The sequence below is a fragment of the Lynx rufus genome, unplaced genomic scaffold (assembly GCF_022079265.1).
Source record: "Lynx rufus isolate CCGP_SWC_20201006 ecotype Redwood Valley unplaced genomic scaffold, mLynRuf1.p SCAF_4, whole genome shotgun sequence".
Classification (NCBI taxonomy): Eukaryota; Metazoa; Chordata; class Mammalia; order Carnivora; family Felidae; genus Lynx; species Lynx rufus.
In genome coordinates, this window is record NW_025814856.1 from 7,814,587 (window position 1) to 7,837,351 (window position 22,765).

Sequence of the window (22,765 nt, forward strand, 5' to 3'; positions counted from 1 at the left end):
TCTCCCAGGGAAGGGTTCTTTTCTGTGTCTCCAGGTGTGGGTGAGCCAGTGTGTACAGCTAAGCGGGGGGGGAGGGGGGGGGCTGTCTGCGGCCCCAGGAGGAGAGTACCCTGTCCTCAAAGTGGACCACACCTGGTCCTCTCCAGGTGTGGAGGTATCTCCTATTTTCCTGTTGGTGGGGGTGCTCAATCTGTGTCCCCAGCTGATGGGAGTCCTCACTCCCCAGGTCAGAGAAGGTGGAGTCTACGGGCCCTGGATCTTAGGGGCGGCCGGTTTAGTTTGCAGCGGTGCAGGGTCAAGGAGAGGCAAATACCCAGGGGGCTGGCTGGTCGGTGACCTTTATTGCGCTATTCCGAGGCCAGCGCGGGCCCGCCTTGGAAGATTTACTGTGGGAACGTCCGGCGGCCCGGCCCCCTTTTCTACTCCCGGCGCCACTGGCCTTCTCCGCTCCCGCGTGCCGGCCGCGTTTAGCCCTCCAAGGGGCCCGAGGGCCTGAGGCTGGACCCGGAGCGGTTGGGAGCTCCGCGAGGGCCCGGAAGCACCAGGTGGGTGTGAGCGTGAGCCTAGGACTTCCTCGAACGACTGCGCTTCTTCCTGCGGGATTCAATTAATTTCTGGGAACGGATCTTCAGCGCCGCACGGGTCGCCACGTTGCTCTCTTCATCCTCACTCTCCTCTTCATCTGCGGAGGGCAGTGAGGGGATCCGGGTTCCCATTCTTGGCTCAGATTTCTCTTCCCCGATTTTACCGCCCCTCCCCCCCCCCTTGGCCCCAGGCCCGGCCTCGGACCACTTTTCGTTGCCCCGCTTGGGCCCCCAGCCCCGCCCCTTTTCCCTGACCGTACTGACCGAAGAACTTGTCCTTGTGACTGGCAAGGGGCAGAGCGATGCGGGTGTTGTACCGGGGCAGCTTTCCCTCCAGGATGGAGTAGAACTGGAGGGAGGGAGGGAGGGAGAGGGAGAAAAGAGAGTGGGCGGGGTAGAGGCTACAGGGAAGTTCTGTACCCCAACCCTTCCTCACCCCATTCCAAGATGTACCCTGATTCCACAGGAGACCTCTGCCCACCCCTCCGGTTTAGTTTTTCTCGGGCCCAGCCGAATTACGCGTTCCGAGATACCCAACCCCGCCCCTGGTCCCCGGGGTCCCGCCCCTTGATCCCCGCACACACAAGCCCCAGCCCTGCCCAGGGGCCTCCCGGTCCCTCTGGAAGGTCTCCCGGCCCCTCAAGCCTCACACGTTGCCCCTGAAACTCATTCCCGGCCCATAGGCCTCCTCCCTGGTCTCCCAAGGGGTGTCCCCGGCTCCCTGGTTTTCCGCCCCGGCCCCTGCATCCTCAGCCCCGCCCCCTGGCTGAACCCGCACCTCGCGGTTGGCGAGGTGGTGCACCATCGCGGCAATGTCCTGGCTCTCGAGTTGCGCCTGCAGCTTCAGCAGCTTTTCTTCCACGACGCCCAGCAGGGCTGGCAGATAGTCATCTGCCTTGGGATCCAGCACCTTTCCAGCGAACCTGCCGGCGTCCTGAGGCCGGGGGCGGAGCCGAGTCAGCCCGGGGCGGGGGGGGGGGGGCGGCTTTCCCCCTCCAGAACCAGACTTTTGAAGGCGAGGGACCACCAAACAGGGGTGGTACTATCTCCCCTGTGCGGCGGGACCTCTGTTGTCAAGGGGCCAAGCAGGTGAAGGGAGAGCCTCTGAACTCCAGAGGGAAACAACTGGTGGAGCGAGGGGTTTTAGTGGGAGAAGGGAGTATTAACTTGGGAGAAGCCAGAAGAAATGGGACTCTGCTTCCGGCAGGCTGGGGCTTCCCCTGTCTCAGGCCGCCCAAGCACTGCAGTGGGGTCTCTGGGGTTTGGGGTGCGGAGGCAAGGTGGGACTTTCCCGTGAAGCCGGGACAGGCTCTCTGAAGTCCTGAGCCTCTTGAGAAGTGAGGGGTTTCTCCGCAGGGACAGGGGTTGGGGACTCTGAGCAGTGGGGGAGGTCTCCCCCTGGAGGCAGGCCTCTGACATCCCGGACAGGGCATAGGGTGGGTCCCCTGGAGTAGGCTCCCCTGAGGAGGGGCGGGAACCCCAGCCTCTTGGGCTGTGGGAGGCTGTGGGCCCAGCTTCCTGCGGGCGAGGCCTACCACGGCGACGTGTTTCATTTTGCCCGCCAGGTGTTCAAGGCCTTCCCTGGTCATCTGCATGGACTGAATGGTGTGTTCCAGCTCATCCTGGGCCTCGGTGCGCCGCTGCTCTTCAGCCTCGAGGCGCTCCTGCAACTCAGCCTGCAGCTTCTGCTCGCTGCAGGCGACGGGGAGGTCGCCGCTGGAGCGCCTTGGAGCCCCGGGGCCCCCGTTCTCTCCCTTGGGCACCGGGGCCTCACCTCACCAGCCTGGTCTCCCCCGAGTACTTGAGGTCTTCGAACTCCCGCTGCAACCGCTGCTTCTCTTGCTTCAGCGTCAGCAGCCTCTGCTTGTTCTTGCTCTTGAGCGCCTCCAAATGCGTGAAGGTGTCGCCCTGTGCCAGGAACCGCCTCACCACCGCCTGCAGGCCGCCCAGCCCTAGTCAGAGGCGGGGCCCCGGGCAGGCTTGGGTGCACCCCCTCCTCCTTTCCCCTGGGCACGCGGGACAGATGGCCTAAGCTGGTGGCTTCTGCGCAGCGATGCTTCTGGACTCTGTGAGCTAGACTCAGAGCTGCCTGGAGGGTGGGCAGTCCCCAACACACAATTTTTGCGGGGCCCTTGTCTCTATAATGAATTTGAGTCAGGTAAAACCAGCGTGTGGTGCAGGGCAGCAGAGAACACAGTTGCTTTCCAAAATCAACCTGCCATCCGTGTTAGGCCTGTGAATCTCGCCCAACCCAGTGAGGAAGCATGGCCAATCTCCGGAGCTATCTGCCCATCAGGTCGATTTCTGGAAAGCTGCCTGGTCACAGTGCCCCAGATGACCCCATAGGTCGGGGTTGCCCTATGGGAGGAGTAGCGAGTGGGAGAGTGTCCAAAGGGGAGAGACTGAACTGGGGTCCAGTGGGACCAGTATCCACCGGCGGGAAACATAGGGTTTAGCAAATTTCAAGGAAAATGCCGCAAAGCATAGGCCCCAGGGCAGGGGCCCAGCTTGCCAAGGGTCTGAGAGTGGCACTGGGCAGTCAGTCTACCGTGCCCCGGACCATGTTACAGACACTGGAGACACAGGAGAGACCAAACTCACAGTTCTCACAGGGCTGACATGCCAAAGAAGTTAATGCTAGCATGAGAGCAAACAGGAGGGGGAATGGTGGCGAGTGTAGACAGCTCGAGGGGGTTTTGCTTGTGAGGAGCTGCAGGAAAACGGGGCAGTAACTGGAGGAGGAAGGAGTGTCTTTTAAGTAGAGGGCAGGCTTGTGTGCTGAGGAACTGGGCCAGCAGAAAGGGGCGGCTGGGTGTGCTGGCTTCACTGGCCTGGGCTCAGTTTGAGCGTGACTGGAGGGCGGGGAGGGTTGCGGGCAGCGGGCAGCACTCACGTGGGTATCGGCCACGCCGGTGGCTTCCTTGACCTTGCCGAAAAGCACCTCCATCTGGTACATGCTCCAGCGCCGCTTCAGCGTCTCCTCCTTGGCGCGCAGGCTCTCCTGGGTCAAATCTTCGGACTGCAGCAGCACGTGCTCGCGCTGGGTCTGCGCGCAGGTCGAGGTCAGGGCTGGGGCTAGCGCTCAGACAAGGATTTAGGGCCGAGGCCCGAGAGGAGTTTCGGGACAGGGGCCCGGGAGGGGGCGGGGCCAGGAGTGCGGGAAAGGGCGGGTCGGGGACCCGCAGCCTCAGAGGCAGGGCAAAGAGGCGGGGTCAGGAGCGGGGGCGGGGCCTGTGAGGAGGGGGCGGGCTAGCAGGCAGGCTCAGCTTTCGGAGCGGGGGGGTATGCAGACGGGGAAGGATGGGGAAGACCCGCGAGTTAGGGGCGGTCCGGAGGTTCTCCAGACGAGGCGATCAGATGGAGGGAGGGCGAGGTCAGGGATGTGGGAGCGGCGCTGGCATCCAGCGGAGGTGGGGGCGGAGTCAGGACCCGTGTGGCGTGGGGCCGGGTCTAGAGTGTGGGCCAACAGTAGGGGTGTGGCTGGGACCGGGCGGGGCCACGTCGGCCCCGCCCCGCCCCCTGGACACGCCCACCTTGCGCTCCAAGCGTTGGTTCTGCAGCTTCCTCTCCTCCGCGCGCTTCTTGCACTCGGATAAGTGGCGCTCACGCTTCTTGCGCTCTCGGAACACGGACTCCTCCAAACCCTGCAGCTGATTCTGGAGAAACGACAGGGGCACAGCAGGACAAGCTGGGACCTCCCGGGGACCCGGGAGGTAGGTGGGAGGGGCTCGAGGACAGCTGGGGTTCCGATTCTGCGCCCCAGGAGACCGTGGCGCCGGGGCAGGATCCCCGGGGCCTGGCAGGCTGGCACCTTGGCCATGTCCCGGGCCTTGGACGCCTCCTGGTCCACCACCTGCAGTTCTTCTAGTTGACGTTTTGTCTTCACCACCTCGGCCTCCATGAATTTCAGCCGGTTTTCCAAGTGAAGGCTCTCCTCCTGGGGGGTGGGGGGGGTGGGACAGGCCTGTGACCGCCGTCCCTGGGCAGGCTGGCCCTCCCGCTTGCCTCCACCCCACCCCCAGACGTCCTGGTCCCTACCTGGAGATGGGCCTTGAGCTGCAGGTATACTCTGGTGATGTGTTCGGCCTCTTCCGCCTTCATCCGGGCCTTCTCCAGGCGGTTCTCCAGGTTCCGCACGGTCTAGAGGGAAGCAAGGATGGGCTGAGTCCCCTCGCCTCTCCAGTTCTCCCCAGGATCCCCCCCCCGCCCCGCCCCCTGCATCTCAACAGCCTCACCTTGGCCACCTCCGTGTTGCCACTTTGCGCCTCTGCCCGCTCCAGCTCGCGTAGGCTGTACTGCAGCCAGAGCTCATCCAGCAACTTCCGCTGCAAACCCACCTGGTGCCGCAGGGCGTCCAGCTGCTTCACCTTCTCTCTCAGCTGGTGCTCCAGGTACTCCAGGGCCTGCTGGGGGGTGGGGGTGGGGAGGGAGGGGGGCCGAGAGCGGGAGCCTGAACCCTCCCACCTAACCCTCCCTCTCTTCTCCCAGATCTTGTTTCGCATCTCCCGGCCTCAGCCGCATCTGACCTGGTTGATCCCCTCTTCCCGCCCATTGTCTTCTTTGGTGGCTGCCAGGACCCCCGCTCCCCAGTGTGCCACACTGGCTGTCTGTCGCTTCTGCATTTCCTTGGCCTTGGGAGAGACAGCCTCGCCTCTGTTCACACCCACCCCCTCGACGATCCTATCCAGTCTCAGGGTTTTATTTTTTATTTTAGAGACAGGGTGAGCTTGGCGGGGGGGGGGGGGGGTGGAAAGAGAGAGAGAGAGAGAGAGAGAGAGAGAGAGGGAGAACGAGTGGGGGAGGGCAGGGAGAGAGAGAGAGAGAAGGAAAGAATCCTAGGCAGGCTCTGTGCTGACAGATGTGGGGCTCGACCCCCTGAACCATGAGATCAGGACCTGAGCCGCAATCAAGAGTTGGACGCTCAACCGACTGAGCCACCCAGGCACCCCCCTGCTGACTCTCTTGACCTCATCTCCTACAGAGCCCCACTCCCTCCTTCCCGTGCAGCCGCACTAGCTGCCTTGTTTCGACCTCAGGGACTTTGTGCTTACTGTTCCCTCTGCCTGGAGCATTTTCCCCACATCATTCCCTGCCTGTCTCACTCTCTGGTCAAATATCACCTTCTTAGAGAGAGGGAGCTTTGCTGACTCCCACCCCCCAATCTAAAGTGCAAACCCCTGGCCCTATCCATCTCTAATAAGACACTCTGTTTTGTTTTATTCATTTCTCTTGTCACTACTGGAAGTCATTTTGCCTCTTTCTTTCTTTCTTTCTTTCTTTCTTTCTTTCTTTCTTTCTTTCTTTCTTTCTTTCTTTCTTTCTTCTTTCTTTCTTCCCCACTACGATATGAAGTTTTGGGGAGTGGAGGTTTGGTCTGGTTTTTTTTTTTTTTTTTTTTTTTTTTCCGACGTTTTATTTATTTTTGGGACAGAGAGAGACAGAGCATGAACGGGGGAGGGGCAGAGAGAGAGGGAGACACAGAATCGGAAACAGGCTCCAGGCTCTGAGCCATCAGCCCAGAGCCTGACGCGGGGCTCGAACTCCCGGACCGCGAGATCGTGACCTGGCTGAAGTCGGACGCTTAACCGACTGCGCCACCCAGGCGCCCCTGGTCTGGTTTTTTTTTGACTGCATAGTCCCCAGTACCTAATACCATGCCTAGCACATGGTCGGTGTGGGATAAAGATTAATTGAGCCAATAACTGAATGCCAGCCGGTGTGGAGAAAGGATAGAAGAGGGTGAGACGGGAGGCAGGGAGTCCAGCGGGGAGGGGACACGAGCTGGAAATGAGGGCAGATGAGGGCAGATGGTCTGTGGAGTGGGGTGGGACAAACCTGGCCTGTCCTGTTCTTCAGGTATGGCTTCTCTGACTTCCACTCCCGAATCACTGCCTGGACCATTTTCTCATCTCCCTGCAATAAGGGGAGCTCAGTCACCACACACCCAGCCCACCTGCCCCTCGGGGTGCCGCCCTGCCTCTTGGGACCCTCTCGTCCACTTTGGCAGTCTCACCTGGAGTAGGTCCGCCAAATGCAGGCGCAGCGTCCTGGTGTCCTCGTGGAGCTGGTTGATGGTCTTCTGATTTTTCTTGATGGTCCACTGGGTGCTCTCGTAAAAGGCCTTCCGGTCACCCTCTGAGTCATGTGAGGTACACAGTCAGTGTCACAGGGGGTGGAGGGCTTCCCAGAGGGAAGCCCTTCCTCTTCTTATGGACTTAATATTGTAACTAGACTTCAGTTGGAGCTCTTATTCTACGTTGGATGCCGGACAAAGAACTTTCCGAGTATCAAATACCATATGTCAATAGGTATGTATTCATATCCATATCATACCCATTTTAAAAAAGTTTTTATTTACTTAGAGAAAGAAAGAGAGGGAGAATGAGCGGGGCAGGGGGCAGAGAGAGAGGGGGAGAGAGAGAATCCCAGGCAGGCCCTGAACGGTCAGCACGGAGCCCGAAGCCGAACGGTGAGATCATGACCTGAGCTGAAACCAAGTGTCATGTGCCTGACTGACTGAGCCACCCAGGTGCCCCCCACATCATACCCATTTACAGATGAGAAGAATGAGGCTCAGGCTTACTAGATTGTTCAAGGTTACAGAAAGTCGGATTCCAGAACCCATTCCTTCAACTACTGTGCAAGATAACCTTCTAATAATAACAGAACGGTAATGCTAATGGTGTATGTCAGGATTCCCCGACCTTGGCACGACTGACATTTGGGGTGGATAATTACTTGTTGTTTTTTTTTTTTTTTTAATTTTTTAAATTTTTTTTTTCAACGTTTATTTATTTTTTTGGGACAGAGAGAGACACACAGCATGAACGGGGGAGGGGCAGAGAGAGAGGGAGACACAGAATCGGAAACAGGCTCCAGGCTCCGAGCCATCAGCCCAGAGCCCGACGCGGGGCTCGAACTCACGGACCGCGAGATCGTGACCTGGCTGAAGTCGGACGCTTAACCGACTGCGCCACCCAGGCGCCCCGATAATTACTTGTTTTGAGCTGTCCCATGAACTGTCAGGTGTTGGGCAGTATCCCTAGCCTGTACCCACTAAATGCCAGTAGCACCCCCCTCCCAACAATGTGACAACCAAAAATGTCCCCAGACATTGCCAAATGTCCATTTGGGAGCAAAATAGCCCTCTTCCATTGAAAAACATTGGTTTACACTTTAGAGTGCTTTACCAATGTGCCAGGCACTGTCCTAAGCACGTTATACATTTCAACTATCTGGGGTGCTGTACTCTTACTATCCCCATTTTATGAACAGAGAAACTGAGACCTATTAGGTTACTCACAGTCCCCCAAGATCAAACAGCATGCGCAGAGCCTAGATTTGAACCCAGAAAATCTGGCTCTAGAACCTATGTTCTTCACCACCCTGTGCGTGATGGGAGTTGACATTACCCAAAAGTATGAATGAACCACAGTCCAGCTGGTTCTGGGCCCAGGGAAGATTTTATAAGAGGGATGAGGAAAACCACGAACGAGTACGGATTTTTGCCTCCAGAAGCTGGTCACCTGGATGAAGGCCGGGGAAAGGCCCTTGTCACACCGTGCCTGGTCGAAGGGCTGGGTGGACACTGTTGACTCCTGATTCTTGGTGCCCTTTCGAGCCATCTTACCTAACACTTGTATCTTCTTTTGTAACTCTGCCACCTGCGCGTGCACAGTGGACGTCCCCCCGCCGGTGTGGAGGGGTCCCGCCTTGGAATGGAGTGGGGGCCAGGCGTGGGCAGCGCCCTTGCCTTGGGGGTGGCGGTGCTTGGCCCGAGTTGGACTGCTCTTGACATTGGAGGAGGTCGAAGCCTGGTCCTGAGCATGCAGGACGTTGGTTGACGCACCCCAGCACAGGGGAGACGTCATGACTAGGTTGGGGCCTAGAGCCCCTGGAGATTTTAAGATGGCAACCAGCAATCGCCCCTGTCCGAGATCCGTCGTCGACGCGGGTTCCTCAGGCTCAGGGAGAATGCACTTTCTGACTGCTTGGCGCGGCCTCGCAGCATCTCCCGGTTGCTAGGTAACCTCCGTCCCCTCCTCCTTCCAGCGCTCCCATGGAAACCGCCCGCGTTCCATACCACCACTCTCATTGGCTAGCGCTGCGCAGAGGGGCGGCCCAATAGGGGGCTGGCAAAGCCGCGCCTCAGGATATTGGGGGGAGGGTACTTTGGGGTCACGTGCTTACTTTTTTTTTTTTTAAGATTTGATTTGATTTTTAAGTAACCTGTATACCCAACGTGGGGCTCGTACCCACAGCTCTGATATCAAGAGTCGCAAGCTCCACAAACCGAGCCCGCCAAGTGTCCCCATGTTTTTGTTTTTTTTCAATCCCCCTGTCCACCACTCCGCGGGCATTGGAGAGCATTTTTCAGGAACCTTCTTTTCCGGCTGCAGAATCTGCCACTCCCAAGATGGAGGCATCTTGTGCCGCCATTAAGCGGGAATCGTCAGAACGACCCCTCTAAGACTTCAGAGTCCTATTCAAGATGGCCGCCTGTGTGCCAGCCCATCCCCTCCTCCACTTGCCACTCCCAACATGGCACCCTCGAGTCGCCGTTCCGGGCCGCGCGGCCTGATGTCGGAAGTGACGAGTCCTACACATTTCCGCTTTCTTTTTTCGAGAGGAACAGTTGGCTGCAGAGCCGGGGGGCGCGGTGGATATTGACCTTTGCCCCGGCCTCGTGTAGGTGGTGAACTAGCGCGGGGGGGGGCTCACCCCAATTTCTTACTGGGGGCAGCCGGAGGGTGTGCGTCGGTAGAGAGGGAGACTGTTAACCCTTTCGGCCTATTGGCGGGAATTGGAGAGCTCACCCCCCCCCCCAACAGTGAGCGGAGGTTTTGAGCCACTACTGATAAAAGCAAAGTGAGACTCCCTCTGGCTCAGATTGGGGAGCCCCCACCCCCCTATCGGAAGCACATTGAGCCCCCATTGCCCGGAAGCGATGGAGGAATCCAATTGGCTGGAGGAAGAGGTAACTTCCTCTGGCTGGAAGTAGCCCTCTCCCACTGACCTGCCGTCCCTTTCTTGTCGCAGCGTGGGGGTACAGCACATCTCCCCGCAGCCGGCTTCCTCCTCCCCCCCGCCGAACCAGTTTCCGGCCTGCGAGCTTCCGGCGAGATGTTACTGTTGCTGTTGCTGCTGCCCCTGTGCTGGGCCGTGGAGGTCAAGCGACCCCGGGGCGTCTCCCTCACCAGTGAGTCAGCCGCTGGAGGTGGCAGTAGGGTGTGGGAGGGCCCGACTTGAGCCTTCTGCCTCAGTTTCCTGGCCTCTGGGTAGGGAAGGTGGCAATGCTCAGTTGCCGGGTGGGGGGCAGAGGTGCCATTCGACTGAGAGGGCTTCTTCTGGCCCTGGGCTGAGCCCGTTACCCCCGTCCCCAGACCATCACTTCTACGACGAGTCCAAGCCTTTCACTTGCCTGGATGGCTCTGCCACCATCCCTTTTGATCAGGTCAACGATGACTACTGTGACTGCAAGGATGGCTCAGATGAGCCAGGTGAGTTTTTTTTTTTTTTTCCTTCGTTCATTCGTTCATTCATTCATTCTTTCTTTCTTTCATTCATTCGCTCCTGTGTTGTTTGAGTGCCTGGGAAATACCAGGCCATGTGGTGGTGACCAAGATAGACCCAGCCCTGCCCTCACGTGGCTGCCTGTTGAGCGGGGGAAAGCAGGCACTTAGAAGCAAGTGGTTTGTGGTTTGGCGAGGAGGGCCACCGCCCCCTTGGGAGCCCAGAGAAGCCCCCACCTAGCCCGAGGGTCAGAAAGTGAGGTCTCAACCTCATCCCCAACCACACTGGGTCTCATCCCCAAGTGTGCGGACAGTGGAGGTGCCAATATTCGGGGATGGGAGAGCAGGTGGGGTCCAGGGGCGGACAAAGAAGTGGAGGCAAGGGACGGCGGTTGGCATGGCCCTGTTCTGAGCGCCCCGCACGGAGAGGCGGGAGGGGGCATCGGCGGGGGGGGGTTATTTCAGGCCCTGAGTGTGGGGCTGCCCTTGCTTCCCTTCCTCGGCATGGGTCACGCTCTCACGTTTCACGTGCTGTCCACGTGCACGTGGGTCGGGGGGCGGGGGTCTGCCTGCGGGTGGATGCGGCATGCTGGCCCCGAGCACGACCCGAAAACTCTCCCTTCCTCCCGCAGGCACCGCCGCCTGCCCCAATGGCAGTTTCCACTGCACCAACACTGGCTACAAGCCTCTGTACATCTCCTCCCGATGGGTCAACGATGGAGTTTGCGGTGAGTGAGATCACCCGGGGGCTGGGGGGGGGGGGGGGGAGGGAGGAAGGAGGAGCCACCACCAGGTCTGATTGAGTCCCCCCCCCCCCCCCCCCCCCCGCTTCTGCTCTCAGACTGCTGTGACGGTACAGATGAATACAACAGCGGGATCGTCTGTGAGAATACTTGCAAGTACGTGGGTGATGCCCCCTGCTCCCTGGACCTGGCCTCACCCCCCGGCCAGGGAACCAAGCCCCTCTCTTTCCTACTTTCGTGTATCTGTACCACGCGTCTCGTGAACGAACGCTACATTGCCACATGACCTCGGGCCCAGAAGCAGGTGCAGTTGTTTCCCTATTCAACAGATGAGGAGACTCCAGCGTAGAATGAAAAAAGTGACTTCCCCGGGTGTTCCTGTAGCTGGGAGATTTCCGAGCCAGGACTCGAACCCAGGCTCGGTCCAGTGCGGGACTCCGATCTTTCAATTGCTGCACTCTTGCGGCAGGACCTGAAACCTGAAATGCCCACGGGCAGGTGGCCTAAACCACAGACGCCAGCTGAGTACGAGGCCGTAGGGAGTGGCAGGCGTTATGGCTTCTGAAGGGACAGTTGCCCCTTGACTCCTGTCAGTTGAGGGCAGATGGCCAAGCTACATTCGTTTTTCAGAGAAGCTGGAAGTCCCAGTACTTCTGTAAACTCACCTGATGGACGATACTTTTAAGTACGGGCTGGGTCAGGTGCAACACAGTTAGTGATTTTTTTGTCTGGGAATCTGATTTCAGTGCTTTTCTTTCTCCTTTGGGAGCCGACTTCTAGCCCCACATCCCAGCATTCCCCAGCCCCTTCCCTAGATCCCTAGAGTGGCTGAGGCTCTGACCACTGTGTTCCCTCCCAAGGACAGGGGTAATGGGCTCTGAAGCCAAGAGAGCCTGGGGAAGGGGGGGAGGAGGGTTTGCCTTTGATGTTCCCAATGGGGAGGGGGGCCAGGGAGCAGCAGATAGGGGGTTGGGCCCTTTTGGAAGAGGCAGATCTGGTGAGCCCTAAGGGCGTCCTTGGTGGTGCCTGTGTGTCCCCTGCCCCGCAGAGAGAAGGGCCGTAAGGAGAGAGAGACTCTACAGCAGATGGCAGAGGTCACCCGAGAGGGGTTCCGCTTGAAGAAGATTCTTATTGAAGACTGGAAGAAGGCTCGGGAGGAGAAGCAGGTGAGGGACCCCTTGGGGCCGACCCAGGACCATCTGGGCCCTGAGGCCTGGAGCCATGGGCTGGCGAGGCTGGGTTGGATTGACTCCCGCCCCTGACTGGCGGAGTCCCGGGGCCAGTGACCGTCTGTCCGCCGGGTGTTTAGCCATCGGTGAAGCCATTCCCAAGTGCTGGTCAGTGCAGGTGTCCACCAGGGCCTCGGGCGGCAGGCTGATGTGGGCTCAGAGGAGCGCCCCTCCTGCTTTTGAGAACAGGAGCGACGCCTCTCTGCATCCTGGTTCCGTGGTACCATCATCTGTAAGATGAGGCCGGTGACCATGTGACCTCCCGGTTCTGGGGGGAGGACTCAGGACATTGTCCGAGCAGCCGGGTTGGTTCAATAGGGTGAGTGCCACGGGGACTGGAGGAAACTGTGTCCCCGGACGTGTGTCTCTTCCTCCCCTGCCTGCCACCCCCTTGGCTGTTAGATGGGTCAGAATCCTCCACCTGCTCCCGGACTCCTGCCAGACCGCACAAGGGCTTCAGCTGTATTTTGCTGCCCAGGGAAGGTTCCAGGTCTTTCTCACCTCCGTGCCCTGGCCAGTGAGGTCCCTCCCGAGTTTGGGGTGGGGAGGGCAGCGGAGTCCTTTCTGAGTTCAGGGGCGAGTGGGGACGCCATGCAGTGAGGTTGGCTCCAAGTGACCTTTGCCCTCCTGGGGCAGTAGGAGGATCCTGGAAGCAGGCCCGGCTGAGGTGTTGGCAGAGGTCTGAGGAGGAAGATGATCCCGTGGGGGCTTGGGCTAAGACCCTTCAGCTTGGGGCCCCATCCACGCAGCACACTCGTTCCTTCTCAGAATGTCCACAGAGGCCCAGGATGTGCCGTGTACTGGGCACGAGATTGGAAGCAGACCTGGAACTCCCTCAAGGGCAGGTCATCCAATGAGAGGAACGGACGACAAAGTGACACCCAGGGCCCCTGGAAAAAGGGACATTTGGGGCTATGAGGCATAGAGGAGACTCGTGCCCGACTCGTCTCCCTCCTCCCCCCGTTGTGGGGGCAGGAAGCAGGGAAGGCCCCTGGAGGAGGAGGAGGAGGAGGAGGCCTCTATCTAAAGTGAAGTCCATAGGGTCATACAGAGTTGGCCACACAGAGCGCTCTGGACGGAGGGAAAGCACGTGTGAAGGATTGGAGGCAGAGAGCATTTGGGGCTGTCTAACTGTTGTTGGGGTAGCCGTGGGCTACAGTTTGAGATAGCCGTGGGCAGATGCCACAGAGGTGGGCCCGGTGATACGGGACGAAGGGGGAGATGCAGGGAGGTGTGTGGGGGGGCCAGGTCGCCTGTGACCGCCCTGTGGTGTGGCGGTAGGGGGGGCGGCGCTCGGGAGGAGGAGGGCAGCACGCAAGGAGAGGTGGAGCGTCGTGTCTTTGGCCCACGCAGGAGAAGCTCGCCGAGCTGCAGGCCGGAAAGAAGTCCCTGGAGGATGAGGTGGAGGTGCTGCGAATGGCGAAGGAGGAGGCTGAGAAGCCAGAGAAGGAGGCCAAGGACCGGCACCAGAAGCGGTGGGAAGGTGCGTCATGGGGTGGCCACGGCTGGCCCGTGTCTCCTGCCCGGGAAGAGCCTGGGCCTGGGAGACTCTTGCCCGTTATCGTTACCTGCTGTTTCTTGGCGTCTACCAGCCTTTTTTTTTTTTTCATTTACTTATTTTGAGAGAGAGAGAGAGAGAGAGAGAGAGAGCGCATGCCCGCGCATACGTGAGCAGGGGAGGGGCAGAGAGGGAGAGAGAGAATCCCAAGCAGCTCCGTGCTGTCAGCGCAGAGCCCGATGCGGGGCTCAGCCCCACACACCTGACCTGAGCCGAGATCGAGAGTCAGGTGCTCGACCGGCCGAGCCACGCAGGCGCCCCATGTGTCTACCGACCTTTGATCGTGGTGCCTCTGCTCCCCACGCACCTCGTTGTCTTTGCCTATCAGTCATCGGATTTGAAACTCGTTTGTAGGAATCATTTGCAGCTCAGCAGAAGTGATTGTGTTCTGGGAGGAGAGGTTTTTCTTTCTGCCAGCCACGTGGGAACACTACCTTCGGTGTGGGGGGAGGGGGTCTCCCGAGTCCAGATCGAAGGCTGGAGATCCCTCTCGGGCAGAATGAGCCGAGGTGTGAGCACAGGCTAGGTGATTTCTGGTCCAGTCTCTCCTTAAGGGGATGGCCCTGAGAGGTCACAGCTTAGTTACCCCTTAATGGGGCGGGGGCGGCTCTCCTCCCCACCTGGGGCTTTGATTTCGCTCTCCCTGTGTCCCATGTTCTCATCCAGACAGACATCCCCATTTGCCAGGAGCTTCGTACTCTTTTCCCTTCCTGAGTTGTTCTTCGTCCCGGCAACCTATGTCACCTTGGTTGCTTGGAGGTGGTTTTTTATGCTTTGTCCAGCACTTTCTTGCCTGTGGCGGGTTGTGCTGCCATTATGGGAAGTCAGAAGCCTCGGCCCCGGTTCTCATTGTCTGTCCAGTGGGGGTCACGCTGTGGCAGCAGATAGTGGGGGGGGGGGGCGGACAGGAGGCCACACCGGACCAGTTGAAGGACATAGCATTGCCGGAAGGACTTGGAAGCGTGTCCCTAGCTGCTCATAGGGCTGGTAACCAGGAGTCGGGCAGCCTGACTCTGAGTCCACACTGATGGTTCCCATCTCCCCGACTGCATTCTCTGTCCGTCTGTCTGCCCTGGCATAGTCAGTAATCCGGGAGTTCCGCCATCCGGCATTGGTGGAGTGGCTGCTACGTGCCAGGCACACCGCAAGTGCCAGTAGTTCAGCACCGAACAAGATGGAGAAAGCCGCTGCCTGCTGAGGGGAGGAGTGAGCCAGGCAGGGGGCACAGGTGCAAAGGTCCTGAGGCGGCATCGTGTCTGGTTTCTGAGGAGCAGCAAGGAGGCCCTGTGGCTGGAGGGAATGAATGAGCGTGTGGAAGGAGACCAGGGCAGGGCCTTGGGGACCATGGGGAGGGCTTTTACCCCAAGTGAGGTGGGAGCCGTAGAGCATTCAGAGCAGCGGAGGAACAGAAGCCAGGAAACCAGGGAGGAGCTGATCGCGTTGGTGCAGGCGAGCGAAGAGGCGCTGGACTGGAGTGGGGGGCGTGGGGGTCGTATCCAGGTTCTGGATACGACCTGAAGGCAGACTGGAGCTGTTGGGCCCCACCTGGGGCAGGTGAACAGGGAGGCCTCCCGTCCAGAGTCCTCGTGGCGTCTGCGGACTCCCTTTTTCCTCCCCTCAGCACGGGCTGTTTCTGCCCCCAGCCCCTGGCTTCCCCCGTCCGCTGCTCTTTGGAGACCCTGGGCTTTGTTATCTCCCCTCTTGCCCGGGCAGTCTCCAGCTAGAAGCATGCTCAGGCTCTGTTGGTCAAATGGCTGTCCCCAAGCCCTGCCTTCCTCTCCCTGCTGTGACGTCGGGGAGTCTCTTCCCCGCAATCTGACGGAAGCTGACCTTGCCGCACCTTTTTGCGTTTCTGCCCCTGGCTCTGCCCTTTGCCGGCCCGGTAACCGTGGGCAGGTGCCTTCATCCAGCCTCCTGTGTGAGAGGGACACAGTGCCAGCCTGGTCTGCTGGGACACTGCGGGGTCTCCGGGGGGGGGGGGGACCCACAGCGTGGCCGAGGAGACGCCGCTTGCCCCGCTAGAGAGGGCTGAGTTGAGGCCTGGTATACAGTGTGAGCTTAGTAATTGCAGCTGCGTTGTGTCCTCTCTCCCTCCCCCCGGCCTACGTGGGGGTGAGGCAAGCAGGGGAGGCGCCGTCGGAGCAGAGGCACAGCTGTGGCCCCTTGTCCAGCGTCCACCGGCCGCAGCCCAGTTCCTGCTCTGGTGGGGCTGGCTTTCCCTTTTCCTGGGACGCTCCCTGCCACCCCCCCCACCCCCATAGGCCTTCCTGTCTTGGCCACACCCCTCCCCGGAGCCCAGCTGGAGCCCAGTGGACACGGGAAGCCTACGCCTGGTCTCCCCCCTGCCCTTGTGCGGTCTGCCAGCCCCTTCTTGTCGGGGCAGGGCCGGTCTCGGGGTGGCGAGTGACAGAGCTGGTCCCTCCACAGAGCAGCAGGCTGCCTCCAAGGCCCAGCGGGAACAGGAGCTGGCAGCCAGTGCCTTCCAGGAGCTGGACGACAATATGGATGGGTTGTGAGTCTGCCTGGCCTGTCCCGGATCCGGGGCTCCCTCTTCCCACCTCCCCCTACCCCACGCCCCAGCCCCACCTCCCCTTCGAGTCCTCAGCTAGTCCCAGATTATATCTGAATGAGCCTCTGCTTGCTCAGGTATAAAGTGGGTCCAGGAAAACCTTGAGGGTAGGAGGTGAAGGAAACTACCCCCTCGAGGAGCCACGCGAGGTGACTGGGGGTCCCGTTACTTTTCTCAAGTCTATTCTGTGGCCTGGGACTCTTTGACGAAAGCCAGACCCCTTCCAGTCCCACTGTGCCCCCGAACTTGCTGGCCGGCCCCAGGCTAACGGCTGAGTGGAGGGTGGGCTGCTGGGAAGAGGGAGTCTGTCTCTCCTGGGAGCCCCTGGAGGGTTGTGGGGTCCTCAGGATGGGGTAGGAGACGGGGGACTGGGCCCCACTCTGACCCCAAGGCCAGAGCTCACCCTCTCCCACCTCGTGCTGCCCTCCCCACTTTTGAGGTCCTAAAACAAGTTCTGGTGAAGGGTCCTGGTTGGGGGGTTAGCAGGTAGCTGGCCCGGAGCCAGTGGGCCTCACCCCTCCGTCGGCCTCTGCCTGCACCCTTGCAGGGTCTCAGTCGCTGAGCTGCAGACCCATCCAGAGCTGGACACAGATGGTGATGGGGCCCTGTCCGAAGGGGAGGCTCAGGTATCCCTTCCTCCTCCTTGTCCTGGGACTTCCGGAGGACGTTGCCCTAGGGTGACCTCAGGGCCGGGAGGCGGGGGGAAGGGGGGGACAGGCTGCTAAGGACTGTCCCCAGGGCCCCACCTGACCTTGCCTGCATGAGGCAAGAGGGTAGCAGCCCTGCTTTCCTCCCTGTCCTTTGGGACCTGGTGGCACCACACGGGGGCCACGGGGGCGTCTGGTTAGGAAAGAGCCCCATGGTGCTCCCTCAAGTGTGTGTATGCACTCTGCCCCCCTGGCATGCGGGTCGTGGCTCCCTGTTGCTGGGTCCTTCCCTGCCTTGCCTGGGCCTCTGCCTCTCCCTGAGGGCCCAGCGGCCTCGGGCACTTGTGTTCTGTAGCCCCCTCTCCCTCTCTGTCCCTCGGTTTCTCTCCCTGGCCTCTCCGGCCCTCACCCCCACCTGCCCCCCTCCTCTGGGTCCCCTCCTCTTTCCCTCGGGCCGGTGCTGCCCCCTTCAGCCTGTTCCACTACAGCCAGCCCGGCCCGGGCCTGGCCATGGGTGGTCAGGGCCCATCCGTGCCTGGCACCGTGGCCTGAGGCCCCCCTCGAGAGTGCCTGGGGCACAGGGGGGCACGCGGAAGCCCTGACGTTGACGCCACCCCCGACACGCACACAGGCCCTTCTTGGGGGAGACATTCAAAGTGACGCTGCTGCCTTCTATGACCGCGTCTGGGCTGCCGTCAGGGACAAGTACCGGCCTGAGGTCAGTGGGGGTAGGAGAGGGGATGCGGCACCCCCTCCCTGCCCAGTCTCCCCCCCCGCTCCACCCCCCCCCCCCCCGCCCCCGACCAGTGCCTCACAAAGGAACTGCCTCTGGTTCTGGCGCAGGGCCACCCTGGCCAGCTGGGTGACCCAAGCACCCTCCGTGGAGGCCCCCCCCCCACACAGCTAATCTGTCCCTCCCTCCAGGCCCCTTGGGAGGGGTGGAGTCACCGAGGCCACCCATTGGGTGATGGTGTGAGCTGGGACCCGAGCCACGGCCGAGTCTGTGGCACGACTACCCGCACCCCCACCAGGTGCTGCCCACCAGCCCCCCGCCCGCACCTTCGGAGCCTGACCTGACAGAGCCCAAGGAGGAGCGGCCTCCGGTGCCCTCACCACCCATGGAAGAGGAGGAAGAGGAGGAGGAGGAAGAAGAGACGGAGGACGAAGAAGAGGACGAAGAGGAGGAAGAAGATTCCCAGGTGCAGGGGGAGCAGCCCAAGGTGTGTGTTTGGGGGAAAGGGGCGTGACTGGGCGGGGGCCGGGTCGCTCGCTGACTCTGCCCCTCCCCCAGGAGGCCCCGCCCCCACTGGTGCCCCCGCAGCCTGCAGCCAGCCCCCCCGAAGAGGACAAAATGCCACCCTACGACGAGCAGACGCAGGCCTTCATTGATGGTGAGGGCTGGGCAGGGGAGGGAGGGGACCGTGTCCGAACCTGTGCCCCCACAACCTGTACCCGCAGGGGCCCGTGAAGCTGGCCTCACTTGGTTCCCAAGGTGGGCTCGCGTTGGCCCTGAGCAAGCCTGGTGGGGGGGCGGAGGGGGGGGGGTTGGGCCATCCTGGAAGGGGCATTTGGAACTGGAGAAACCATCGCCACCCCTATCAGCCCCAGGGGACCCTCTCCTGCCTCTCCGGGCTGCGGCTTGTTTGTGTCGTCGGGTTGGCGGGTGAGGAGCCAGCTAGGCCCCGAGAGTGCTGGCCCCGCTCCCTCAGGGGTTGAGAGCCTGGGCAGCGGGGTGGGGTCTGCTGGCGGGAGCGGGTGTATCTGCGGCCCCCCCTCCCTCTTCTTCCCGGATGGGGCCTGGGGCACCTCTGACCTCCCCCCACACTGCCCTTCCCCTCCAGCCGCCCAGGAGGCCCGCAACAAGTTTGAGGACGCCGAGCGGTCCTTGAGGGACATGCAGGAGTCCATCAGGTAAGGCGGGCGGGGTCTGGCTACAGCAGGGCTGGGTTTCCAAGGCCGCCGAGCTCCCCAGAGGAGGTGTAATGGGAAGTTGCCCAGGCAACCTCTGCTGAGTAGTGGCTCCTGCAGGGAGGGTCCCCAGACGGTCCAGCCCCCGAGTGGCAGCGGGCTGCCGGAGTGGGCCTTCCCGTGCTGTCCTGAATGAGGCTGTGGCGCACCCGGCTGCCCCTTACCTGCTTGGCCTCCCCTTCCAGGAACTTGGAGCAGGAGATTTCCTTTGACTTTGGCCCCAACGGAGAGTTCGCCTACCTGTACAGCCAGTGCTACGAGCTCACCACCAACGAGTGCGCCCCCCCGCCCCCCCCAGGCCAGCGGGTGGGAGGCGGGGCCTGGGCCAGGACCCAGGGGAGTGGGGGCAGGGGCTGCCTTAAGGGCGGTCAGTGGAGTTTGGGGCGTCCGTGTGGGCACGTTGAGGAGGCCGGGGCCCTGTGTCCCCTGCCCACCACCCCCTTCCTGTGACAGGTACGTCTACCGGCTCTGCCCCTTCAAGCTCGTCTCACAGAAACCCAAACTCGGCGGCTCCCCCACCAGCCTCGGGTGAGTGGGCTCAGACTGGGCTCCCTCTCCCCGGCCCCCCTCCCCCATACCGCCCCCCCCCGCCCCCCCACTGAGCCCGCCCCGCTCTCCCGCAGCACCTGGGGCTCGTGGGCTGGCCCCGACCACGACAAGTTCAGCGCCATGAAGTACGAGCAGGGGACGGGCTGCTGGCAGGGCCCCAACCGCTCCACCACTGTGAGTGCCCGAGGGGCTTTGGAGGGTGCCGCGGGGGCCCCATCCCGTCCGATCCCACTCGAGCCCCTTCCCGCCCGCCCCAGGTGCGCCTGCTGTGTGGCAAGGAGACGGTGGTGACCAGCACCACGGAGCCCAGTCGCTGCGAGTACCTCATGGAGCTGATGACGCCGGCCGCCTGCCCGGAGCCACCTCCCGAACAGCCCACCGAAGGCGACCACGACGAGCTCTAGCCCTCCTGGGCGCGGAGGTGGGCAGGGAGCGGGGGTGCGGCCAGGCGCCAGGAACACAGACCCGGGCGGCCGCCGCTTCTCTCCCCGCCCGCCCGTGCGCCTCCAGCCCCCTCTCTCTCACTTGATCTCTCTCTGGTTCCAGAACCTCAAGGCATGGAAATAGCCCCAGCGGCGCCGCCCACCCGCCTGCTCCTCAGTCACGGACCAGGGCCCGCCCCTCCGGTCTCCTCGTCCTCACGGTGGGGCCAGAAACCGCGTGGAGCTTTGTGCCCTGCTCTCGGGGGGCGGGCAGGGCACGGCCACGTTCCCAGGCCCCGGCGGCCTCCAGGGGTGGAGTAGAGGAGTTCGCCCTCCGTGGGTGCCCCCCTACCCTGCCCAGGGTGTCTGCCTCCCTCCTGGTGGGGACGAGTGGCTTGACCTGTGACCTCAAAACAATAAACGTGATCCCCCAACCAGGTCGCGTCTGTTTTGCTTTGCTCCGGTCTGGAACGGACCCCTGGGGTGGGCAGAGGGCGGGAGGCAGGGCCGGCTCCGCAGTTAGGGTCTCACCAGCCCCCGATTCGTATCTGAGATGCCCCATCTCTGCGATGGCACTGAAGCCCAGCACCACAGGACAGACGGACCCTGGGCCACGCCCATCTGGGTTTCTGCCTGCGCCAGTTTCCCACCCACCCCACCCGAGTCTCGTGTGTCCTGGGGAGGCCCAGGGGCTGCAGACGAGAGCTGGGCCCAGAGAGGGACGGCAGCCTAGGAATGGCCACGCAGTCAGGGCACGCGCTCCTAACGCTCCCCTCCCACCCACCCGCACACAGATGAGCCGAGGCCGTAAGATTCTGAACTTTTATTTTCTGGCATGAAAAGTACAAATAATTAAACAATTCCATGTAAAAGTCTGTTACCGCGGCCAGGCCTGTAATCCCGGTAATAAATAGTCTAAACGCAACGCAAAGTGTTCTTGTTGGGTTTTGGGTTTTTGTGATTTTTTTTGTCTTTTTTTTTTTTGTTTTTTTGTCTTTTTTTTGTTTTTTTGTTTTTTTACAGTTCTTTATCACCTCCAACATGGACTCTGTCGTGATTTGAAACCTTCTGAATAAATAACAGGATGAAGGGAGGGCTGGAGGGGCTGAGCCCCCATCCCACGGGCCCTGCCCCTGACCCCCAGGGATGTGGAAGACCCCAGGTGCCCCCCCACCCCCAGCCCCTGGGGTGAGGGGCTGGCCTCTGGGGAGGGGGCCTGGCTGGGCTGAGTTCTGTGTTTTAGAAAAAGAAGTCCCCTCCCAGATTTGGGGGTGTCAGGGGCCTAGGCCTCAGTGGGGGTGGGGGGGTGGGGAGGTGCCCCCTCCGCAGAGCCTGGCTGCCCCAGGGTAGGGGACAAACCCATCCCTTATTGCTCACAGACGCCTCCTGCACGCTGCCCACGTGTGCCCACGTGTCCCCGCGCTCAGAGGTCGGAGGGGAGAAAGCCCCAAGAAACAGCAGAGGGAGAGGGGTGGACCCGCTGGGGGTGCCCGCCCTGCTGGAGGGGAGCTGGGAGGTTGAGGACTTAAAAACCACAAGAATAAATAGGTTCGTGTATCAAGAACAAGCTAGGGTTTTCACCAGCTAAATAGGACTGAAAAAATTCTCAAGACGAGCAAAAAAGAATCCCATTGAGACCCCGGACGTCGCTGGCCGCGGGGACCGCCCCACAGAGCACACGCCCCCCCGGGCGCTGCTCGGCTACCATTACTGTTATTAATAATTATTATTACTTTAATGATTCCACTTCCCCTTTTATAAATAAATTAGGCATAACCACGTCTCAGCAAAACTTAAAGAAACAAAGAGAACATCGTGGTTCCTTTAAACTTGCAAACTGGATGAAGTAACAGAAATATACACAAATGTCCTTACAGGGCAACAAGGAGAATAAATAGTTAACATAGCAATAAGTTAAAACTACAAGAAGCTAAATTCGGCAAAAAAGTACAAGAAAGTTAACTGGTGCCAGTTTATGTCTTTTTTTTTCTTTTTTTTTTTTTCTTTTTTTAATCTCTTCTGTGTGTTTATTTTTCTTCCTTTTTTTGTCGCTTTTTTTCTCTTCTGTTTGTGTTTTTTTGTCGCTTTTTTGATTTTTTTTTTTTTTCTTTTTGTTCCTTGCAGCAGAAGCTCCACAGACGTTTAATAACAAACACCGGGAGGGGTGGGGGAGAGAGAGCTGGGCAGTCAGATGGGGCCATGGCCGGACACCAAACGCAGGGACACCGGAGGAAGGGGCAACTGAAGCTGAATTCGGGGTTTGCAATTCTCAGTTCTGACTGGGCCCACTGCGGGGGGGGGGGGGGGGTGGGGGGCTGCGAGGGCTCCCAGGGGCTCCGGCCTCTGGCTTCTGTTGGAATTTTTTTTTTTTTTTTTTTTTTTTGTCTTACAAAGAATGAAAACTAGGAGAATGGAAAATCCAGACAGAAGCCGGTGGGGGACCGGGGCTTGGGATGGGGGCTGCGTCCACCGCCCTCGGGAATTTGGAAAGACGGAAAAACCCAACAAACTGAAAGGGGGTGACAAGTGGGTGGGAAGGGAATTCGGGGGCTGGGGGGAGGGGGACTGGAGGGAACAGCGGGTACTTCCTGCTGGGGAGGCCCCTGGGGGAGGGGGAAGGCTCAGGGCCCAGCCTCCCCCCTCTGCCTCTGGGCCAGGGTCTCGGCCCAGGGAGGTTCAGCCCCGGGGACAGGGGGTCCTTTGGCCTCAAGTGTTGGGGGGGGGGGGCTGCCTCCAGCCCGCCATGACGCCAAAAGTGAAACGAGGTATCGTGTGTTTGGATGCATGGATGCTGTGTGTGCACGCCTGTGTTCGTGGGCCGCAGGGACCACCGATGAGCCAGGAGAGAGCTCTGCAGAGAACCTGGGGCGAGTGGGGCCACGTGTCCGGAGGAGGCCCGGCGGCCTAGCTGGAGGAAGCGGACTGGGCCAGGATCTGGGCTACGACCTCTCGCCTGGGCCTGAGGGAGGCTTTGTGCATGTCTG

The 22,765-nt window shown here is 60.7% G+C and overlaps 2 protein-coding genes across 4 annotated transcripts; one reads left to right on the top strand and one right to left on the bottom strand.

Moving 5' to 3' along the window:
- Window positions 1-324: 324 nt before the first annotated feature.
- ODAD3 (outer dynein arm docking complex subunit 3) lies at window positions 325-9,384 on the bottom strand. Of its 2 annotated transcripts, none has more exons than XM_047096165.1 (13): window positions 8,215-9,384; window positions 6,598-6,719; window positions 6,420-6,497; window positions 4,820-4,987; window positions 4,623-4,724; window positions 4,396-4,521; window positions 4,118-4,240; window positions 3,478-3,630; window positions 2,359-2,519; window positions 2,120-2,276; window positions 1,363-1,518; window positions 849-933; window positions 325-682 (listed from the first exon to the last, which is right to left on the bottom strand). In XM_047096165.1, the coding sequence occupies exons 1-13, from the start codon at window positions 8,453-8,455 to the stop codon at window positions 564-566; spliced, it is 1,791 nt and encodes a 596-aa protein (XP_046952121.1). In that variant the 5' UTR covers window positions 8,456-9,384; the 3' UTR covers window positions 325-563. The 2 variants fall into 2 exon arrangements, with proteins under 2 accessions (XP_046952121.1, XP_046952119.1); XM_047096163.1 differs by having other exon boundaries at window positions 4,820-4,990.
- PRKCSH (protein kinase C substrate 80K-H) lies at window positions 9,192-20,218 on the top strand. 2 transcript variants are annotated; one of them, XM_047096166.1, is made up of 18 exons: window positions 9,192-9,272; window positions 9,624-9,783; window positions 9,968-10,084; window positions 10,729-10,824; window positions 10,938-10,995; window positions 11,888-12,005; window positions 13,422-13,551; window positions 16,054-16,138; window positions 16,743-16,821; window positions 17,474-17,560; window positions 17,874-18,062; window positions 18,134-18,233; window positions 18,684-18,753; window positions 18,996-19,085; window positions 19,264-19,338; window positions 19,434-19,533; window positions 19,617-19,780; window positions 19,906-20,218. In XM_047096166.1, exons 2-17 carry the CDS (start codon window positions 9,708-9,710, stop codon window positions 19,761-19,763), a joined length of 1,617 nt encoding a protein of 538 aa, XP_046952122.1. In that variant the 5' UTR covers window positions 9,192-9,272; window positions 9,624-9,707; the 3' UTR covers window positions 19,764-19,780; window positions 19,906-20,218. The 2 variants fall into 2 exon arrangements, with proteins under 2 accessions (XP_046952122.1, XP_046952123.1); XM_047096167.1 differs by having other exon boundaries at window positions 17,874-18,041.
- Window positions 20,219-22,765: the final 2,547 nt, after the last annotated feature.